Below are 21,311 nucleotides of genomic sequence, written 5' to 3' on the forward strand. Positions count from 1 at the left end.
CGAGGCCACTGAAATGAACAGGAATTGTTTCAGCCTCCAAGTCACTCTGGATGAATTGCAGCTAAGTGTGCATCTGAAGCCACTTAATTATTGTGATATTTTTAGGGAAGAAAGCCTTACAATTTAGCAAAAACAGGATCTGAAGTTTTATGGCCACGTAAGTGAGCACTTGGCATCTTGAAATATCACTGCAAGAGTGCAAAGTTCCATTTAGAAGAGGATTCGAAGTAAGAGGCATAATGAGGACACTGTCAAATAAAGCAGAAGATCGGATCATTTAAAAATGAAAAGGGATTTATTTCAAAAACTGCCTTCCCTTTTGCGTGCGATCATCTCTATCCATTTCACGTCACAAGGGTCCTGGAGTAGTGTTTGTTGCCGACATCAAATAAGCAGTTTGTCTTCCTTTGCTCCAGAAAATCACGGAAGGCGGGGGGATTCCTTCCAGCAGTGCTCCCATTACAAAACCATGATGTGTCACATCAGCATGCGCACCTTACATCTTCTACTCCACCATGGGACATGTGTGTGAATACATTAAACGAAACAAAATGTACAACAGAGCCTTCCTGCTTGGAAATTGGCTGTAGATGCACAACAACAGTTGGGATTTCACATAGCAACTACATAGATTTGCAAACACCAACGTTGTCAGTTTCTAATTCCGGGGGGGGGGGGGAATGGCTTCCTATCAGCGTATCTGCTTTGCTCTACATAATGTAATCCGAGAGCTGGGGGCACAAAACTCTATGCCTCATTTGTACAAGTAGTTCCGCAGGCTTCAAGACCCGCAAAGCGGTGTGATACCCACCCCATCCCAATCTTGCACACAATTCTCTGCAGCTCAGTTAAAAACCAATGTTCTACAAGAAAGCTTTGTTGTCCCCGCTTCCAAGGACACAACCTAAAAACTAAGCCTTAGATCAAGCTCTCCACTGATGGGGCTCATGAGTTCAATCTCACTCACTGCCTGGCTACACATATAGCATGCTTTCATGTCTATATCTACATAACATTATCCCAGATGAGATTCCATATCACAATACACTGCATCCTCAAGATGGGGCAATTTAGATTACTTTGGGCAGGATTACCTCACAGTCTCTCAAAGTCATAATTAAAACCCCAATACAAGGCTGCCCCCCCCCAAAAGCCTAGAAATTCCTGCAAGGTTGTATTAATTCCCCATTCAAAAAAGGGTCACACACACACTTCTCTACAACTTTGGAGGTTCTTTAAAAAATTTTTGAACTAAAACAAAATGAACCCAATTCTCTATGATTTTGTACTGTTCTGTCACCATCGATAAGACTTCTGATGCTCAAAGAATCTCAAGGGCTGCAACAAGTGGCTGAAATGAGCTAGTGCTCACTTAACATGAAATTGCTACAGGACTTTTCTTCATCGCTGCAAAGGCCATATTCATCCCCAGGACTCGACCAAAACGAAAACAAAAAACCGAAAGCAAAAAAGATGCTATTCCAGGGAGAACGACCCCAAATGGAACACACAGATCTATGCAGTTATGTCGTTTTTTCCAGGAGGATGGTTATTCTGCGCCGGGACTGTATGATGTAGAACCTGATGGTCCCACCCAACTGTCGTCAGTGAGACTTTGTTCAATGGTGCCCACGATAAGCCTTTCACAAAGTCTCGATGGGACCGGTTTCTAAAACTGGGAAAGGTATAAAACATTAGTGGTACTACCCCACACACATATGGCTACAGCTCCAAATAATGAACCAACCCCCCCAAGCTGGCATTGTTTCCTGCAAGCTATTAGAAATGGAAAATAAGTGGACTCAAATGCTAATGTAAAATGAGACTGCAGATTCTAATGGCTTTTTTAAAAATAAAATAAACAAAATAACTACTCTAACAGCAGGATCGGGGTGAGGAATCTGTGACCCTCCAGATGTTGCTGGACTTCACCTTCCATCAGTCCCAGCTAGCACAGCCCACGATCAGGAATGATGGGAGTTGGAGTCCAGCATCATCTAGTAGTTCCCCCATCGAGCTGGAACATCATTCTCTCCAGGCTGAAGGCGCAAGAAACAATGCTCTGTAACCGCCAGTTCATGCCTTCCATCTCTTCCTGGCTACAGTGTGGCTGGTAAGAGAGGAAAGCCAATGTACACGGACAGCAGAGTACCTTCCTGAACATGGTCCCCAACACCCATGGTGGAAGACAATGTGCAAGGTAGCAAGATAGGCAGCGTAATAGCCTCACCCTTTTGCCTCAATTTAGGCTGTCTCTGCTAAACAAAGATGTACCAAGCTCCGTAAACCCAGTCCCTACTCCCCTTCTTTGCCTGACAGTGCTGACCAGGGGATGAGAGCAAAAGGGTGAGGAAGCCCTCATTTCACTTCAACTCCTCATCCACCTTCCAAGCAACTACCTCCACAGGTTAAGCAGGGATGGGGGTGGGCCTGGTTTACTATGCCCATACCATCCCTTCTCCTTATCCAGTGATGACAGTTTTGGTGGCCTTTGGCACTGACCAATTACTTCAGACCCTATTGCTAGTTATACATTTGTAATGGACCAAACGGATACAGGAATTCATTTATGGTGCAGTTTTGGATTTGTCCAAGCGCATGCAGCTGCCACACCAGGTATCTCGCAGGATTGTGGCCAGTTTGTTGAAAATGTAACTAGGGTTGCCAGACTCAATAGAGGACAGGACTTCTGTGCCTTTAATTGCCCTGCTCTCTTTTGAGTCTGGAAACCTTAAAGAGAAACCAGCAGACCCTTTGCTTGGAAATTAAACAAAGGGCCTGCTGGTTTCTCTTTAAGGTTTTCAGACTCAAAAGAGAGCAGGGCAATTAAAGGCACAGAAGTCCTGTCCTCTATTGAGTCTGGCAACCCTAAATGTAACTGAGCCCAGGAGGAGGATACTGAGAGGAGAGCAGGGCAGGGATTGATGGGACGGTCTTGTACTCACACTTCTGAGAAGCTCGAGTCGAGAACAACTACTGAGCAGTCTTCACTGATGGAAGCCAACAGGGGTGAGCTAGAGGAGAAATGAAGTTTATGTTTACACATGGTTGTTGATTTTTTTTAGCTCCAATATGCCAAGCAATGCGTTCACTAGGAAAATTTGACCTTTCCCCTAGGTCCTGTAGATATGAACAAGCATTTCAGGAATTTACAGAGCTGCCAATCAAGAAACAATAATGTCTATTCAGTTCCCTGCCCCTGGCCAGGAAACCAATGCATGTATCTAGAAACTGATACTGCAGATCATACCTATGTGCAGAAAAAGCAAATCCGGTGATGCTTCGGGAGTGCACAGGTGAGCTTAGGGCAGAGTCTGTGTTCTTTGTGTCCACAAGGACAACAGTCCCACTTTCATCACCTTCAAAACAGTAACAGAGAGCAGCGTTATTAGTGAGACACAAGCATTTTCTTGCCCCATCTGGAAAACAAGCCTCAATAAATACTCCTTACCCAATACAAAAGTGTCCGTTCGATGTGGATGCCACATCAGGGAGGTAGGGAGGTTACTAAAGGCACTGCAGGCTACATGGGGAAGGGGGGAAAAAAAGGAAAATCCTGGTCAGTCTCAAAGTTCTCTAAAATAGCTGACAGACTGTAGGGTTGGACTTGAAACGGTGGGGATAGAAAGGAAAAACAGAAACTGCTCTTTCCACCAATTCCAGACAGCTCAATATTTATGGAATTCTGTAACAGTTTGAGAAGCTATCCTTTCCCAAATTTTATCCATCTAGTTATCTTACAAATATATTTGTACTGGCCTATTGTCTGAGCCACTTGGGGCCACAAAAGGCATATGGATTAAATCAAAACTTGACCCTTGCAGGAATGTGAATGGGTCACCTCCCTTTCCCCATGGCACCGAGGAAGGCTTTTACTTGCAGGGGGCGGAACTGTGGGTAGGAGATTTGGGGGGGGGGAGATGCTGTGACCCTTTTATGGGTTTGGAAACTGAGGAAGAAAACAATGTGGTCTTGGGGAGGGAAACTGAGGCAAAGAGAGGGGAGGTGTTGTCATCCTGGAGAGGGAAAACTTTGAGAGGGAGAAGTTGTGGTCCGGAGGGTAAACTGAGGCAGGGAGAAGGAAGATATCATCCCGTAGAGGGGGAAACTGAGCCAAGAGGAGGGCTGCTGAGAAGACCAAGCAGGAGGCTCCTCCAAGTATATAAATAAAAGTGACTGCTTCCTGCATCCTTATTCAGATTCATTTCTCCAAAAAGACAGTCGCGCACAAGAGGAAGAAGGTATCAGCAGCCTTAAGGGAACCCTGAGATTTGCAGAAGTTAAAAAGAAAAGTCCAATGGGGGGAAAGCCCTAAAGCATGGAAGCACCTAAAAACAGACCCCAAAGGACTAAGCATGCCCAGGTACTGAAAGCCAAGTGACAGAGAGAAAGGAACAGGAACAGAACAGCTGGGGTGGGGGTGGGAAGGTTGAAGGAAGAGACACCAAAATCAAGAAACCAGCCCATCCCTTTGCCAAGTGATGGCAACCACCCATTCCCTCACTCGGGGCAGTCTTTTGCCTGAGGAGTCCCATGTGCACATTTAGTTGTGGGGCCACAACTGGTTTTTCTCTAACACAAACACATTTTGGAAAGACTTAACGATACGACTTCTGACTTGTTGATTTTACTTTTCGATGGCCAAAGGTGCAGGAAAGGGAGGTTGTGGGTGTGTGTGTGTGAGAAATTCCTTGCATCAGGCTGGAGTTATTTATCATTTGCTGGAGCTAACTGACTTGACAACTGCCTCTTGAAGCAATTCATAGTGCCTTTGATGTTATATCAAAGAACCAGTTATGCCATAGTGGTTGTTACAAGGCTTCTGAACTGTGTGGGTCTCTCTTTAATAAAAAAAATGCTTGTGTAAGATACAGAATTTGAGCTGTGGAACTCGGTTCACCCACTGATTCAGGAACTGAACGGTGGTCAACTTGGCTGCAAGCTCCTATGATAATCAGTAGAAAATTCACTGTCTTTCAAAGGACCTGGTAAACCACTCAGATTTATTGCAAACAGTGTCCCTCACTGGATGGGAATATTGCAGCAAGCTCAAATATTCACACATTCCCTTCTGCATGTAGTCCTCGGAAATTATCAATCTGTCTTAGCTTTATGTTTGGTTTAGCATGGTATGTCTGCATTGTCAGAAGCTATGTTTCTGGCTAAGACTGAATGTTGCAAACCATGATTTGAAGTACGGTAAGTCTGCAAACCATGATTTTGCGCTCCGGCAGTATTCAACCATATAATTCTGCTTGCATAGAGTACAAGGACAATGATACTTCCACAACTGTGTCATCCCCTAATCTGCTCCAGAGAGTTGGGGAGGAATCCCAGAACAGACTTAGGGGGCTTGCAGAGGGAGAGGGGGACCATTCCAAAGCACTAGGAGAAATCTTTGCAGTGACTAAACCATTTGCTTAGTGCTACACTGAATACAACGCTTAGTCCAAACTGTGAAAGGAGTGTGCAAATTCCTAGAACATTCCTCAGAAAGTAATGGACCTCACTAAGTCAAGTTTTTTTTAAAAAAAATTAAGTAGGTCTGCTCTGAGGAAAGCTTAATTGAATGCCACGCAATAAAATTATTATTATTAGAATATTCCTTAATTCACACTTAACTTTCTTCTGGGCAACAAGAAGTAGATATTATTCAACTTAAACCACAGGAAATGCAGACATAATCTAACGCCCAAAACATACCAATCCGAGTTGCTGGTTTTGGTGTTCTGGTATCCCAGAGTAAAATCCTACCATCCTAAAAAAAATAAATTAAAATTAAATGTTAAGCCTTAAAACTTAAAAGTTAAGTTAAGCCTTAAAAGAAAAATTTTCATTGTAACGGGCAAGTATGGACCATCGTTTCAACCCTAAAAAGGAACATTCTCAGTTTTGTCAGGCCTCTCCCTCTCAATACTGTGTGATTCTATTAGCTTTGTGCTCATATTGACAATATCAAGGATGTCCAAATCATTTCACCTATAGGCTAAATTTGAATCTACAAAGTTCTAGAAACAAAAGTTGGTTTTACCTCTGCACAGGACAGGAACACTGTGTCTTTTCCAGGACAGGAGGCCACACATGTCACTGGACTGGAATGAGCTGGCCAAAATTAAACAAAAAGCACACAATATACTCCATTAATATGGGCTTGTCTAGGTGGTGGTTCAAGGCTGGATGCATTGTGGGTAGAAGAAAACATTACTGCACATGAATGGAAGAAAAGGAGCTGTTCACCCACAGGCTGCATGTTAAAATTGACAACTTTGCTTGAAGGGGGGGAAATAACACAGGACTGATGGCTGGTGTGTGAATCAAAGAGTCACAATTAGCATCACATGGCTTCCCAAAGTAACATCTCAGGAGGACTTCAGGAGGTCAGAAGGCAAACTTGGAATAGACCTCATGAGAACTGCTGGTGTGTAGGACTCAAGTGCAAAGCCAGTTCCAAAAAATGGGGTTCTGATTGCTTAGTTACTGTTGCAAATTTTACTGTGAAACTCTAGATCAGATATATTCTGCTGGAATCACTGGTACGTGCTGTGGGTTAATTTAGAGCAGGGGTTCCCAACAAAATTTTCTCGAGGACCCCTCATCGAGCTGCTATTGTGACAAGGACCCCCATTAATTGACTTACTTGCTTGAACATCAAATGCATTATCTTCCTCTTCATCTGTAGGCCTTTGTCGTATTAATGAACCACTTTTTAACCAACGGTCCATTTTTAACTACGCGAACTGTAGCTTCCGCGAAAAACAACGCTTTGTTTACAAACACTACTGTTTTGCAAAGAGGCAGTGCGCGCCAGGGAGGAGGGAGAGGAATGGAGAAGACAGGGTACCTGTGCAGTAGCGCACAAATGAAGCCGACGCGCGCAAAGCATCTTGGGGAGGTGAGCGTTTAGAATGCGCACGCTGCCTCTTTGCAAAACAGTAGTGTTTGTAAAGCGCCACCTAACGGCATACAGCAGAACTACTGCCTCTATCTAATTCTAGTTTCGCGCTAGACTCTGCTCATGCAGGAAGTGGCCAAAACAAAAAATCTGTTATCATACGAAATAAATTTAATATATTTTTTATTCTAATAGCATCTTGCGGACCCCTCTGGCATAGCTCGCGGACCCCTGGGGGTCCCCGGACCACCTGTTGGGAACCACTGATTTAGAGGTTTGTGTTCCTGCAAGAGCAATAACTACATTATACAAATATCTAGAGAGATCACCTTGCTGCTTCTCCCCCAAATTACACTGCCCAAGATTTAAGCTCTGGGAATGTGAACTTCTTCAGTCAATTTGATTCACGCTAAAAAAAAACCCAAAGGAACTAAGTAGTAGACTCTTCTTTGGTTATCTGTAGAATGCAAAGTGATCCCGCAGAGATCAATGACTAAACAGCATCAAATCATCCCACACAAGAGGGAGCAAAGGCGTGCCATTTTATTTTATCAAATACTACCTGCTGAGAAATTGTTTGCAATGACTGTGTTGTTAATCAGATAAGATTATTAAGTCTGTCTCTTTACATCCTCCCCCCTCCTGCTGTTTTGCTTTCATCTAGCATTCAGCAGTATTGTGATAATTTGGGATGCTAATAGCTTGAAAACATACCCATGGAAGCTCTACCCTGCATTTGGTCTCTTGAAGCATGTTGGAGAGGACATGCAACATGGATGAGACACAGTGTTTCCTTCAATACTGTGGAAGTGGGAGGCGGTTGGGGGGGGCGGGTTGAAGAGATTCAGATTGTTCTCTGCTGCTCAGTCATAAAGCTCATTATGTCAGCCACAGCGCTACCCACATTCTCATACAGCCTGACACCTCGTGGTTATAAAACTGGGGGAATGGTGGGATCACATACAAGATCTGCTCGGGAGGAAGGGCAGGATAAAGTAATAAAAATAAAGAAATAAATCAAGCTTGGCACTCACCTCTGTAGGTGTTGAGTACTGTTTGTTGAGGGATGTCCCAGATCTTCACACTAGAAGTAAAATCCAGAGCAGGTTAAAAACTAGAACGGATACTTTTACAGTAAAGCAGAAAAGCAGCACCACAAAGGGATCACCTGAAGTCTTTGCTGCCACTGACGGCCTGTGTGTTGTTGGCAAGAACACTCACTGTTGTCACAATGTCGTCATGCTCGTACTTACAGAATTTGTTCACGATCAGAGTTTCATTCTCATCTAGTTCCCAAAGTTCCACGGCACCTGAACAAAATGGGAATCAAAGTCAGCAACAGAAAACCTATGAAAGCCCTACATACTTAGTAGATAAGTGGCGGGCTCCATTACTTAACATTATTGGTAAACCAAAGAAGACTTTTTCTACACCAGAAACAAAATCACACCCACAACCCAACTACTTTAGTAGCCCCAAAGCAGGGAACTCTGCTTTAAAATGTCACACCTAGTTGAAGTAAAGCTAAAATGACATGGTCGGATCCAGGGGTGTCCTTTCAGGCACAAGAAGCAGAAACTACCATTCATGGAAAAGGAAGAGAAGCAATTCTGACTGCTTTCCATCTCTCCCCCCCCCCAGCTCCTCCCATGCTATTTCATTAGTAGATGATTTGGCAGGGGTCTGCAGGTGGGAAATCAGCAAAAGGGACTCTTCCTTTTCCACTCCCTTACATCAGGAATGGCTGTTCCATGAGTTAATGCTACTCACAAGACCTTAGGATCCAACCCACATATTTTATAGCAATTTTATAGCCTCAATCTCTTCAAAGATCTCATGTCAAATCATTTGATGGCGACAAAAGCGCGTGCTTGTAGAAAATCCTGGATTTCCATATGAATGTTCTTTAATGTTCTTGGAAGCAGCCAACCAAGTTACCATGATAAAAGAGTTACAATCGAAAAGAACCAGAAGGCAGTCATATAGAGACATGTCACTTTTTGGTTTAAAAATTCTCTTTGGCATAGAGAACCACTTCAGAAAGGAAGCATAGCTTCATCCTTATGTGATCTTGGCTGTTATTTATAAGCCACTAAGGGGTTCCAGGAGACACACTTCCCTGATGCTCACCTGAGTCTGAAGCCACCAAGATGCCTTTATCAGCAACCCATTTCAGATCTGCTATTCCTGCTTCAGTCTGAACTCCCGCAGAGCAAAAGCCTTCATTAGGAGCTTTTGATGGGTCCTTGAACACCCAAATAGAACCCACCCAGCAACGCCCACTCAAACTGGAAGCTCCCAGGAGCAAAGAACCATCTGGAAAATAAACAGAGTTAAGCTACAACGATATATTTGCAGTATGTGTACCACCTAAATTTAGCATAAAGAGAAATGCTACCACTGATTAATTATTGAATACCAAAGTTGATCTCGTTGCTATTCAAAACTCCTACATAACACAATCCCTTTGCAAAGGAATCACAATTCACTGGGGAAACAGGCAAGGCCTAACACAACCGAAGGTCAAGGTCTGCTCAGAGCCCATCCTAGAATCCAGACTGTTATGGAAAAACATCCTGACAAAAAAAAAAATCCTATTGACAACATTCAAAAATGTCACTTAATAAACAGCTGAAACAAAGCCTTACATGAAGGCAAATTATGTAGTCCCATTTCTTTTTTAAAAAAACCTGTAACTGAATCTACTAGGGTTTTTGAGGGCAGCAGCGGGAACAAATCTGGCATGGTGCTGTAGTGTGTGAAGTTTTTTCTATAGTGCACTGAATAGTCATTGAACATCAGTGAAAAGGAAAAGCAACAGATAGAAATCCAGATAAAGCTCATTGTACTAAGCCCCTGAACCTGATTTTTCAATAACAGAGCTCAACCCCCTTAAAGAAAAACTCCTCTGAACCTGGAAAGTGTAGCTACAGCTAACACTGACATCGACAAATAGAAAAAAGAGCCATGCTTCACAGCTCGAATAGAAGCAATGTTCCACTTTCGAAGTGACCCACTGTAGGTGAGCGTTTTGGGATACAGTTGCAGGAAGACTTTGCAATAAAATGCATTTGAGGTTGCAGCCTTGCAAAACCGCATCACTTTCCACCCTGGGTCGCGCGTTTTAAAGTCGACTGCAGACAAAAGGGTTTTAACCAGGGAGGCGTCCCGAACTCTACGCGGGGCCACGAGCAGGGAAAGGAGCCCACAAGGGACGTCCGGCTCCCACCCAGTGGGGGCCCCGCCTGACGCAGCAGCAACGGAGCGGGCGCCTACCTGCCCGGTAGTGGGCCCCGTCCAGGTGCCGCTCCATGCAGGCGGGCGCGTTGGGCGGGATGCTCCACTCGGACCCGGCTTCTCCGTCGGCCGGCTGAGCCGGAGCCGCTTTAGCCGGAGCCGCCTTCGCTCCCTCCATGGCCGCAGAGACGCGCGCGGACAAACTTGGAGCGCAACCCACGTGCTCCCAGGACACCCCGTTCCGCCCCCCGCCCCCGACAGCTCTCGGCGCCGCTGCTCTCGCGAGAACGCCCAAAGCTTCGTTTCTACTTTCTCGCTCTCCCCATTTCTCCTCCTCCCCCATTTCCGGGTTATGACTCGGTCTCGGACACCTGCTTCTCTCGCGATATTTTCTAAGCGATTCACCCAGTGAAACCCACAGAGATAGAAAGGGAAGAGTTAACATTACAGAATTGACCTTTAATTCACCTTCAGCAACTCCGCGGTAGCAAAGGGAGAGCACGGCGCGTCACATGTTGGATCTCTATCTGTACATTTAAATGGGGCCACACTGCAGGGTTGTCGTAAAATACTCTGCTTCAACACCTGGCCGCCTTCCATTTTGCGCTGTTAACGGTAGCTGCACTAGCACGGCGCCGCACAAATCCCCTCGTTTTTAAACCCTTTTCGCATTCTGCAATGTCGGAATAGCAACAGCGAAGAGCTGTCTTCGGCCACGCTCTCAACTGCAATCCTGAAATGTAGGCGGTGGGTGGGGGTGGTAGTAATAGCCGGAGCTCAGCCAGCGCCTCCCCACCTTCATCTGCTACACAGCGCCAACTTGGATGGCATTTATTAATTTATTATTGCATGGCTACCCCACTTTTCCTGTGAGGAGATCAAGGTGACGCACGTGGCCGCCGTCCCCTTTTTTCCTGGTTATCCTCACAGCGACCCTGCGAGGCTGCCTCAAGGTCAACCCAGTGAGCTTCCTGGCTGAGCGGGGTCTCGAATCCGACACTGACCACACGCCACAACTGAGCAGAAGTTTGTAAGTGTGCGTGTGTGTATTAAAAAAAAGCAGCTTTGCATTCGCAAGATGAGCTGCTGCATTAGGCCCGCCACAAGCAATGCTGCAAATGCGGATTGTCCATCGCTTCCTGTCGTTGCCCGTGGGAGGCAATACCCGGAAGTTCAGCCTCTGCTGTAACTCTATTCATCTTAGCTCTATCTCTCTCTCCTTCTCCCCCCCCCCGCCTCTTGTTCTCGCGCGACTCTCCGCCCCGTCTCCGCGGTGACGCTCGCCGCATTGGTCCGCTCCGTCCAGCTGTTCCGATAGGTCCGGAAAACCACGGCGAAGAAGGCCAGGCCTCTCGCGAGACCTCCTCCACGGAGGCTGCCATCTTGAGTTCTCTTCGCCGGGAGGGTCACAGGGAAGGAGAGGGCGGCGGCAGCAGCAGCAGCAGCAGCAGCGATGTTGTCTCGCTTGGCCGTGCGCGCCCTGGGTAAAGCGGGGGCTGCAGGGCGGGCGGCCGGGCGGGCTGCTGGGTTCCGGGGGCTGTGCTTTGATTCTCTTGTTCTTGCCTCCCGCAGCCCCGGTTGATGGCCTGAAGAGCTTGGCGCCCGCTCTGACCGTGGGGTGAGTGAATGCAGGTCGTGAGGGTGGCCTTGGAATAGGAAGGAGAGGGGAAGGAAGCGGCTGCTTTTCTCCGGGAAAAGCACAGGGAATAAAGAGGAGGTTAGGCTTCTACAGGAGGCTGCAGCGACGCAGGTCGTCGTAAAGACTCGCAGGGATTATGCAGGTTAGGAACGGGAATCCAGGCCACAAGAAGCGGAAAGGCGCAACTGAATTATCTTGGTATAATGCAGTGGTGGCGAACCTTTTAGATACCGAGTGCCCAAACTGCAACCCAGAACCCACTTATTTATCGCAAAGTGCCAACATGGCAATTTAACCTGAATACTGAGGTTTTAGTTTAGAAAAAAACAACCTCGTACATTAGGGTTAATGTAACCCTTTCCACTAATATATAATTTTATGATATAACTCGGTGTATTTTATAAAAAAAATTTTTTAGGGATACTCTCATTTTGACTCAGGAAAATCACCATCGGAAAAATAAATACAGTCGAATTGGGGGAAATAAATACAGTTAATTTCTTCTCCCATTAAATTCACAAAATGTTTAGGGGTATGCGTACCCCTGCGTCCCGACAGGAAAAAAAGCACTGGTATTGCACAGCCGCCAATCATCTGCGATATTGCTGCAGAGAATCTTCTCACGTCTTTCAGGAGCCCCGAGGAGGAGGCGCTCCTTCCTCCCAGCCCAGAGCAGGAGGTGCGGCAGGCCAGTCACACGCGTGTCCCTTCGTGTGTGTTCTCTCTCTCACCCAGAAACTCGTGGCTTCCCTGCTCTCTCCCCCCCCCCCGGTTCTGTGCCAGCTGATTGGTGGGTGTGCAACTCCCCCTGACGTTTACCACCCGCAGCAATGGGGGGGGGGCACGTCCGCCCACTTTGCCAACCCCCAGCAACGGCCCTGCTTTGGCAACGGTGTGCATGCCCACGGAGAGGGCGCTGAGTGCCGCCTCTGGCACGTGTGCCAAAGGTTCTCTACCACTGGTATGATGTATTGACTCAGGAGTCTTTAAGGTCTACAAGGCACATCCGGGTTGCCATCTGACAAAACTGATAATCTTACTTACAGGGAGATTGTCTGTGCTCCAGTGCCAAGGTAGAAGTGAGATCTGGTTTCTTGGTCAGTTTAGGTTAAGCCTCCATCTCCTGAACAGGTAGATCATCCTGAAGTCTGTTGAGCTCTTCTAAAAGCCTTGAGTAAATACAGTCATACCTCATGTTGTGTCCGCTTCAGGTTGCGTGTTTTTGTCTTGCGTGCCGCAGCAACCTATAAGTACCGGTACCAGAACGGGTTACTTCTGGATATTGCCGCATCAGCACTAAATCACGCCGCGTGTGCGCGCAGATGCGGCACTTCTTGATGCAAACGCTTTGAGTTGCGGACATACCTTCAGGACGGATTATGTCCGCAACTCGAGGTTCCACTGTAAAACAGAAGGTAATTGGGTTACGTTGCCTGTATAGCTGAAGGAGCGTCTCCACCCCCAGCGTTCAGCCCAGATACTTGAGATCCAGCTCTGAGGGTCTTATGTGGTTCCCTCATTATGAGAAGTGAAGCTACAGGGAACCAAGCAGAGGGTCTTCTTGGTAGTGTCGCCCGCCCTGTGGAGCGCCCTCCCATCAGATGTCAAGGAATAAACATCTACCTGACTTTTAGAAGACATCTGAAAGCAGTCCTGTACAGGGAGGTTTGTAATGTGTTCCCACTTTGCTGGTTGTTGTTTTCATACTACAAAGGCAGCATATAGAATTGTAAAGCCTTCTCTATCCCAGTTCTGGGCACCACAATTTAAGAGGGATATTGACAAGCAGGAATGTGTGCAGAGGAAGGCAACCAATATGATCAAGGGTTTGGAAAACAAGACTAATGAGGAATGGTTGAGCAAATTGGGTATGTTTCCCCAGTGCCCTCTGGGTTCAGCCAGGGTGCCAATAAAATCCATATTCCATTGTCAGACAAACAGCTGTTTATTTAGGCATTTTAAGGCCTGGGCAACATAACCTCAACCAGCGAGTTGTTGGGTGGGGGCGCTCCCAATATGAAAAAAGCACAAGCATTTATATATTTATAAACAAAGGGCAACTATGTCCATATATGTCAGTACTTACTTCTACCAGTTTCTACTGGTTTAATCACAAGTCTTAGCAACTTTTAAAAAATATTTCCATCCTTCCTTTGTCCTTAATGATTATAGCAATAGTTCATATGTATGTGTTTTCATGGTTCTTTTGCAAATAAGCCTTCACATTCCAGCTTTTACTTGCTCACACACACATTTCAACTTGCAATTTTATTTCTAAAATTTCAGTTACACCACTAATATGAATTTATATATGCAATTCTCATTGACTGTATTTTTCTGCATTTCATTTCCCTCTGATCTCACTTTTTACATCCCCCCACCCCCAAATAAATTTGTGTGTGTGTGTGTGTCTGCGTGCAACTGAGAATAACAGCTTTAAGGTGCCAAAGGGCCCTTTAATTTTTTATCACCAAGTTGCAGCTTGCTTCTACTGTGTAGCAAGCAACTTCTAAACTGAGGAGAATTTTTACAACATGTTGTAATTCAGTGCGAGGCACACATAGTGCTCTCTCTTCACTGGGATACCAAACTTCAAGGGGCTTGTCTTGTTTAGGCACATTGGAAACATGCTTTTCCATGTTAAAAGTGGTTTGTTTTGGTGTGGCTATCTTTGTTCTTTAAGTTTAGCCCTTCCCATCGCTCTGTGATTGCTTTTTCTCCCCCATAATTTTAAGTCTGCTATTAAGTTATGCTTGCCTAAGATGAAAGCACAAAGATAATAGGAACATTACTTTTTATGCATGATTTTGGAGAATTTGGAGCCTTTTCCAAGTGCTACAGCTTGCACATTTTTTGGATGTGACAATGATGCTTTGGAATTCCTAGAAACACATACACTGTCACTATATAACCTTATAATGCCCGGTGAAGACCTGAATCCTTAAATATGCCTTTGGAGAGAGCTCAGCTGAGAAATCTGTTTTGTTTACTGATTCTATTATAATATTTAAAAAAAATTCCTTCAGTAGCACCTTAAAGACCAACTAAGTTTTTATTTTGGTATGAGCTTTCGTGTGCATGCACACTTCTTCAGATACAGTGAAATGGAAGTTTCCAGGCACTTATGTAGAGAAGGGGTGGGGAGGGGTGGGGAGGGGGAGGGGGGATCACTCAGAAGGGTGGTGGAAATGGGTGATTGACTGACTGATAGCTGTTGATGACCGCAAACGACTGCAAATGGTTTTGCATGAAAAAGCAAGGGTTGAGATGGCTGAAGATCGCTTATCATGTATAATGAGATAAAAATCCGATATCTCTGTTCAAACCAGGTCCCTCCATGGTTTTGAGCTTGGTGATAAGTTGCAATTCAGCAACTTCTCTTTCCAGTCTATTTCTGAAATTCTTTTGTAGTAAGACAGCTACTTTGAGGTCTTGTATAGAATGTCCTGGGAGATTGAAGTGTTCTCCTACTGGTTTTTCTGTCTTCTGGTTCCTGATGTCAGATTTATGTCCATTTATCCTTTGGCGTAGGGTTTGGCCTGTTTGTCCAATATAGAGAGCTGAAGGGCACTGTTGGCATTTGATGGCATACACAATGTTAGAAGATGAGCAATTAAATAGTCCTGAGATGGTATGTTGGATGTTGTTGGGGCCAGTAATGGTGTTGTCTGGGTGTATGTGGCAGCAAAGTTGGCATCTGGGTTTATTGCAGGCTCTGGTACCAGTGTCCATGTTAAGTCTGGTGGTTGTATTATTGTGGGTGAGGAGTTGTTTAAGATTGGGTGGCTGTCTGTAGGCAATGAAAGGTCTTCCTCCCAGAGCTTGAGAAAGGGAGCTGTCATTGTCCAGGAGAGGCTGTAGATCTCTGATGATGCGTTGTACTGTTTTAGCTTGGGAGCTGTATGTGATGACTAGTGGTGTTCTGTTATTTTCTTTTTTGGGTCTGTCTTGCAGCAGGTTCTCTCTAGGTATCTGTCTGGCTCTGTTGATCTGTTGTTTAACTTCATCAGGTGGATATTTTAGTCCACCACCCTTCTGAGTGATCCCCCCTCCCCATCCCCACCCCTCCCCACCCCTTCTCTACATAAGTGCCTGGAAACTTCCATTTCACTGTATCTGAAGAAGTGTGCATGCACACGAAAGCTCATACCAAAATAAAAACTTAGTTGGTCTTTAAGGTGCTACTGAAGGAATTTTTTTTATTTTACTTCGATCCAGACCAACACGGCTACCTACCTGTATTATAATATTTGATAATGTTCTTTCACATTAGATTGGTTTGTAACTCAAACTGCTAACAGCTTAGAGCTCCTTAATGAAGGTAAGATAGGATAGATTTAAAAATAATAATAAAACAGAGGATTACTGAATATCCTGAAGCTAATGATTTCTATTTAGCCACAAGTATAACCTTTTTTGGGAGAAGGATTTGGAAATATGGAATCATTTTCTTTATTGCAGGGCAGTGCAAATATTAAGACCACTTCACACAAGCCAGCAACACTTTGCTCCTGTACCACCTCTTCCAGAGACAGGAGGAAAAATCCGCCATGGAATATTCCCTGAAGAATTTTTCCAGTTCTTATACCCTAAAACAGGAGTCACAGGTTAGCATGCCTGCATGAGTAAGCTCTTTGCAAAAGCCAGTTCTTAGTAAGAAACTTATATTTAAAAAGTATTATTTAATATATTTATATCTAATTTTTGAACTGAAGTCCACAAAGCACTTTACAGAGATGGTGCCTCTCCTAACGATGAGGTTACACATTATCTTCTGAAGTATGCTGTGTTGATAACAACTTAACAGCCAGCATAAGGAGAAGTACCTCAGAAGAGAGGTGTGCCTTTAGAAATTTGCATTGCATTTCCTATTTCAACTAAAATTGCCTGTGTTTATCACTCATTTTGTCTTTATTTTGAGCAATGAATGTAATCTCTTTTTAGAACAGTGGCTGTCACAGATAAGGCTGACATTCCAAAAGGAGCTGTAGTACATATGTACAAGTTAATCTCTCCTTCCTTCCCTTTCTCTAAAAAAGAAGAGAGTATGTTAAAAGGGTGATAATGCAAGCGTCATAAATTTCAATTAGTTATTAGATTGTAATGTTTTGAAAGAAGTACCACCTCTGATAACTTAGGGCTTTTGTTTCCTTGTTTGTGTGTCACAGTGCAAGGGCAGCTGAGTTCTTTCCCCTGACAGATCACATGCTCAGGGAGGGAAGCATATTCAAAATTAAGGCAAATTTCCTTTATACTGAATGTCTTTATCGTCTGTGTAATGGTATTGATTTGCTTGCTTTTAGGCCCCTATATGCTTGGGACTGGGCTTCTGCTCTATATGCTCTCTAAGGAACATTATGTAATTAACCATGAAACAATATCTGGAGCTGTTACGGTGGGAATTCTCATCTACTTAATTAAGAAGTATGGTCCAGCTGTAGCAGCTTATGCTGACAAACACAATGAGGTAAGACCGCATATTTATTGCTACTCAGTAAAAGAGTTCACATAAAAGGATACAGCTCAGCATACTATATATAGGATGCTGTCAGTCAAAATGTGAGTCATGTCTTTTCCTTGTAAATAATGTGATCAACTAAGGAGTAGCTCCCAGTTCAGCATCATCCCAGCCCACCCCATCATGCAATCCTATGCCTCTTTACTGAAAGGTAAGCCCCACTGATTTCAGTGTGGCTTGCTCTCACTATGCATAGGAGTGCAGTTTTATTGTAATATAATTGCAGTTTTTGGTGCAGTTCAACACGCCTTCATTATTTTGTAGCCTCATCTCTGATGTGCTATGGTAATAACCACAATAATAATTATGTGCAATGTCAAGACACCCAGAGAGATTTGAGTTTTCTAATGTTCAGTCAGTGGTAACTTGGTTCTCGAACTTAATCCGTTCTGGGAGTCCGTTCAACTCCCGAAACCATTTGAAAACCAAGGCGCAGCTTCTGTTTAGCTGCAGAAGCTTCATGCATTCAAGCGGAAGCCGCATCGGACGTTCAGCTTCCAAAAAACGTTTGCAAACCGGAACACTTACTTCTGGGTTTGCGGCATTCAGGAGCTGATTTGTTCAACAACTAAGTGGTTCAAGGACCAAGGTACCACTGTATTTAAGTACCTCCCAAATGAGTTCAATAGTCTGTTTTCATGCTGTTACTAGGCATGCTGTCCAAACTTGGCATGCAGTGATTACAAATTAACTGAATTAGAATGAGGTCATTTTAGAAGAGATTGGGCAGGTCTCAATGTATTATTATTTTTTCCTATGCAAATGGAGAAGAGGGTATACTACACTTAAAAATACCTCTCTGGAGTAGAATTGCATGTGCTTGCTTATTTATTTCATTTATGCCATACCTTTTTCTCCAAAGAGCTCAAGGTGGCATACATTTCATCCTCATTTCATCCCCACAACAGCCCTGTAAGGCATGTTAGGCTGAGAGGCAATGAATGATTGGCCCAAAGTGAGCTTCAAGGCCAAGTGGGGATTTGAACCCTGGTCTCACCGGTTCTAGTCCAGCACTCCAACCACTACACCACGTCTTGAATCCTGCCAATATTCAATGTAATTATTACCGTCATAACATTTACACATTGGCTTTTTTTCAACATCGTATCAAGGTCTGGAGATAGGGAAAAGTGCATGATGTGACTGCAAAACTGGATTTCTCTGAAGGTCAAACTGGCTTGTTTTTGATTTCAGGATACTATAGCAGAATTAGAATCTGTGAAAAATGCGATGATAGCTGAACACACTACGGCTATTGAAGAGGAGAAGAAAGAGCAGTGGAGGGTGGAGGGTCGTCACTATCTCTTTGATACCAAGCGGGTACAGTATCAAAATATATACACAGTGTGCGAGATCCAGGGCACCATTGGCACAAGTCGATGAGAGTTGACATTGTTGCACAAGTTTAGTTTAGTTCCTGTACAATGTTTAAATAGCAAACTTTTAAAAATGTAATAGCTTTAACATGCCTCTGATGCTTTGCTTTACTTCACTACTGTCAATCATAGAGTAGTAGAGTTGCAGGGGGACCCAAGGGTCATCAAGTCCAACTCCCTGCAATACAGGAATCTCAGCTAAAGCATCCATGACAGGTGTCCACCCAACCTCTGCTTAAAAGCCTCCAAGGAAGGAGAGTCCACCACGTGTTGTGGGAGTCTGTTCCACAGACTCCACAGCTGTTGCCGTCATAAAGTTCTTCCTGGTGTTTAGTTGGAATCTCCTTTCTTGAAGCCATTGGTTTGGGTCCTACCCTCCGTAGCAGGAGAAAACTAGCTTGCTCCATCCTATGATAGCAGTTCTGGAATTTTGAACAGAAATATTCTAAGTGCCTTTAAAATGTGTATCTGCCCAATATGAAAACGAGATGGCAATTGCGGTATCACTAGAAATTTGTAATAATTTGTTCAACTAAATTAGCTTATAACATATGCTATTAACATCAGTATATCTTGGTGATGAGATTTATGATTAAAACATTTAGCACTGTCATTAAATAATGGAATTTCAACTTTAGTGAATCAGGATCAGTGACTTGTGCTGGCAATCATATGCACAATCATAAGGGAGCAAGTTCCATTGAATATAATGGGACTTCTGTGTAGAGATGCCTATCTCATTTGGTTAGTTAAAAACACATGTTTCAGTAGAAAACTAAGTGACTTAAATCTTCAAACAAAAAGGAATATATGAAATCAAATTAAATTCCACATTCATGTTTATAGGATAACATTCCAGTCAGAATTAAATTGTTGTTTGAAAATGGAGAAAATGGATGGTGATTCACCTTTTAATCCCCTACTCTGAACCAGTATTTCCAGAAACAACATGCTTTTTATTTTGCATTTTTAGGTAGCTTAGGGTCTCGAAGTACTGTCCATGTGGTTAAGGTTAATGAATAATTGAAAAATATCTATTTGGGGATTGATTGATAAGAAACAGTACAAAAAAGCTGGAAAACGTTTAGGACATGTATTTCCTCACTGTTTGTGGAACTGGATCTTAAATAATGTCAGACACTTGTGCTCTAATCTGAAGGATCATACAAAAATGATTCTTACAAAAATATAAGTGGTACCAGACTCTTTATATGACTAGAGGCTATTGGGGGAAATATATTACATAGAGTTAAAGGCATGCTGGTATAGTATATTCCACTTGGTCCTATTATACTTACAGGCTGGCTATATGGTCTTGTTGGGAAAACTTTTTGTGGAACTTTCCTTGTGTTAAGTGTTATAAACAAGTTGGAAAAAGCTAGTGGTTAAGGTCTAAATTTTCTAACCATGTGTGTGTTTGTAGGATGCAGATAAGAGGTATTTTCTAAACTGTTCTTCACTTACGTTTTTTTGTTGATTTATATCTGTAAATTATTTAAGCGGAAGAAATACAAGATTTTGTGCGTATACCGCATGTTCATTTTGCAGAAATTCTATAGTCAGAAGTGCCCACAATGGAAAAGTGATTTCATTTCTTGCTTTTCTAGAACAATGTTGCTCTAATCCTTGAGACAAACTACAGAGAGAGGCTGTTTACTGTATACACAGAAGTGAAGAAGCGGCTGGATTATCATGTGGCAATACAGCATCTCCATCGGAATATGGAACAAAATCACATGATCAACTGGGTTGAGCAAAACGTTAGGAAGAGTATTACAGCCCAACAGGTACTCGGAGCAGGCTTCTCTATAGGTTTCCCCTTGCAGTTACCTCCACAGTACAAAATAAGTTTGTGCCTAACCTACTGGAGGGTTTGTGTGTCCCTATGATATGATTAAGGTTTAAGATGCTGCACATCTGTTTATTCAAAATTTCCATTGGAAGAGATTGCAAGAGCAGTGTCTTGGGGCACTGGTGTGGAGCATCCGGGAACTTGTTGAAACTTAGCCAAATAATAGCCAGGCACTTGAATGGGAGATGTAAAGATTAATCTCAGTGTCTGCCTGTTCCCTAAATGAAAGGGAGAGACACGAATATTGTCCCTTGATAACAGTCTATGTGAGACTTGTTCCAATCATAGGATTGGTAGTTTTTTTGGACAGGAGGATTGAGTGTGCATTCAGATCTTGTCAAACGTCGGGGTTGGTATTTTATTTATTTTTTGCCTTCATGGGCCCAAAAGCGTTATTTTAAAAACGTAGCTGTGCTCTCGCCCTTTCTTTGTGTGATATTATGTCTAGCCTAAGTAGGTGCCTGGGTGTCAATCTTTTTATTCCTGCACAATTTTAGTCTTGATTCTAAGGAAGGGACTAAATATTGAGTTATGAAAAAATCAGTTAGGTATAGCATATCGTTTCAGTGTGGTATAATTTCAAATAAAATTGCTCATGTCATTCTCCATGTAGCTTTTTTCCTTCCAAGCTTCTTAAAGCATTCATTTGTTTTTGTATTGCAGGAGAAGGAGAGCATTGCTAAATGCATCTTGGACCTGAAGGCACTGTCAAAGTCTGCACACGCAACTGTTTAAACACAATTATGACCTCTTAAACCATATGATGGCAAATCTTAATTAAAACATATATACCTTTT

At 43.6% G+C, this 21,311-nt stretch overlaps 2 protein-coding genes across 2 annotated transcripts; one reads left to right on the forward strand and one right to left on the reverse strand.

Moving 5' to 3' along the window:
• Positions 1 to 276: 276 nt before the first annotated feature.
• On the reverse strand, positions 277 to 10,388 carry WDR77 (WD repeat domain 77). The gene is made up of 10 exons (XM_035123886.2): positions 10,169 to 10,388; positions 9,023 to 9,208; positions 8,061 to 8,202; positions 7,927 to 7,976; positions 6,032 to 6,102; positions 5,704 to 5,758; positions 3,452 to 3,523; positions 3,251 to 3,359; positions 2,946 to 3,014; positions 277 to 1,675 (listed from the first exon to the last, which is right to left on the reverse strand). The coding sequence occupies exons 1-10, from the start codon at positions 10,305 to 10,307 to the stop codon at positions 1,516 to 1,518; spliced, it is 1,053 nt and encodes a 350-aa protein (XP_034979777.2). The 5' UTR covers positions 10,308 to 10,388; the 3' UTR covers positions 277 to 1,515.
• A 1,076-nt stretch (positions 10,389 to 11,464) lies between these two features.
• On the forward strand, positions 11,465 to 21,311 carry ATP5PB (ATP synthase peripheral stalk-membrane subunit b). Its single transcript, XM_035123306.2, has 7 exons — positions 11,465 to 11,613; positions 11,702 to 11,747; positions 16,230 to 16,375; positions 17,072 to 17,235; positions 18,481 to 18,606; positions 20,270 to 20,449; positions 21,178 to 21,311. The coding sequence occupies exons 1-7, from the start codon at positions 11,583 to 11,585 to the stop codon at positions 21,247 to 21,249; spliced, it is 765 nt and encodes a 254-aa protein (XP_034979197.2). The 5' UTR covers positions 11,465 to 11,582; the 3' UTR covers positions 21,250 to 21,311.

The sequence above is a fragment of the Zootoca vivipara genome, chromosome 7 (genome assembly GCF_963506605.1).
Source record: "Zootoca vivipara chromosome 7, rZooViv1.1, whole genome shotgun sequence".
Classification (NCBI taxonomy): Eukaryota; Metazoa; Chordata; class Lepidosauria; order Squamata; family Lacertidae; genus Zootoca; species Zootoca vivipara.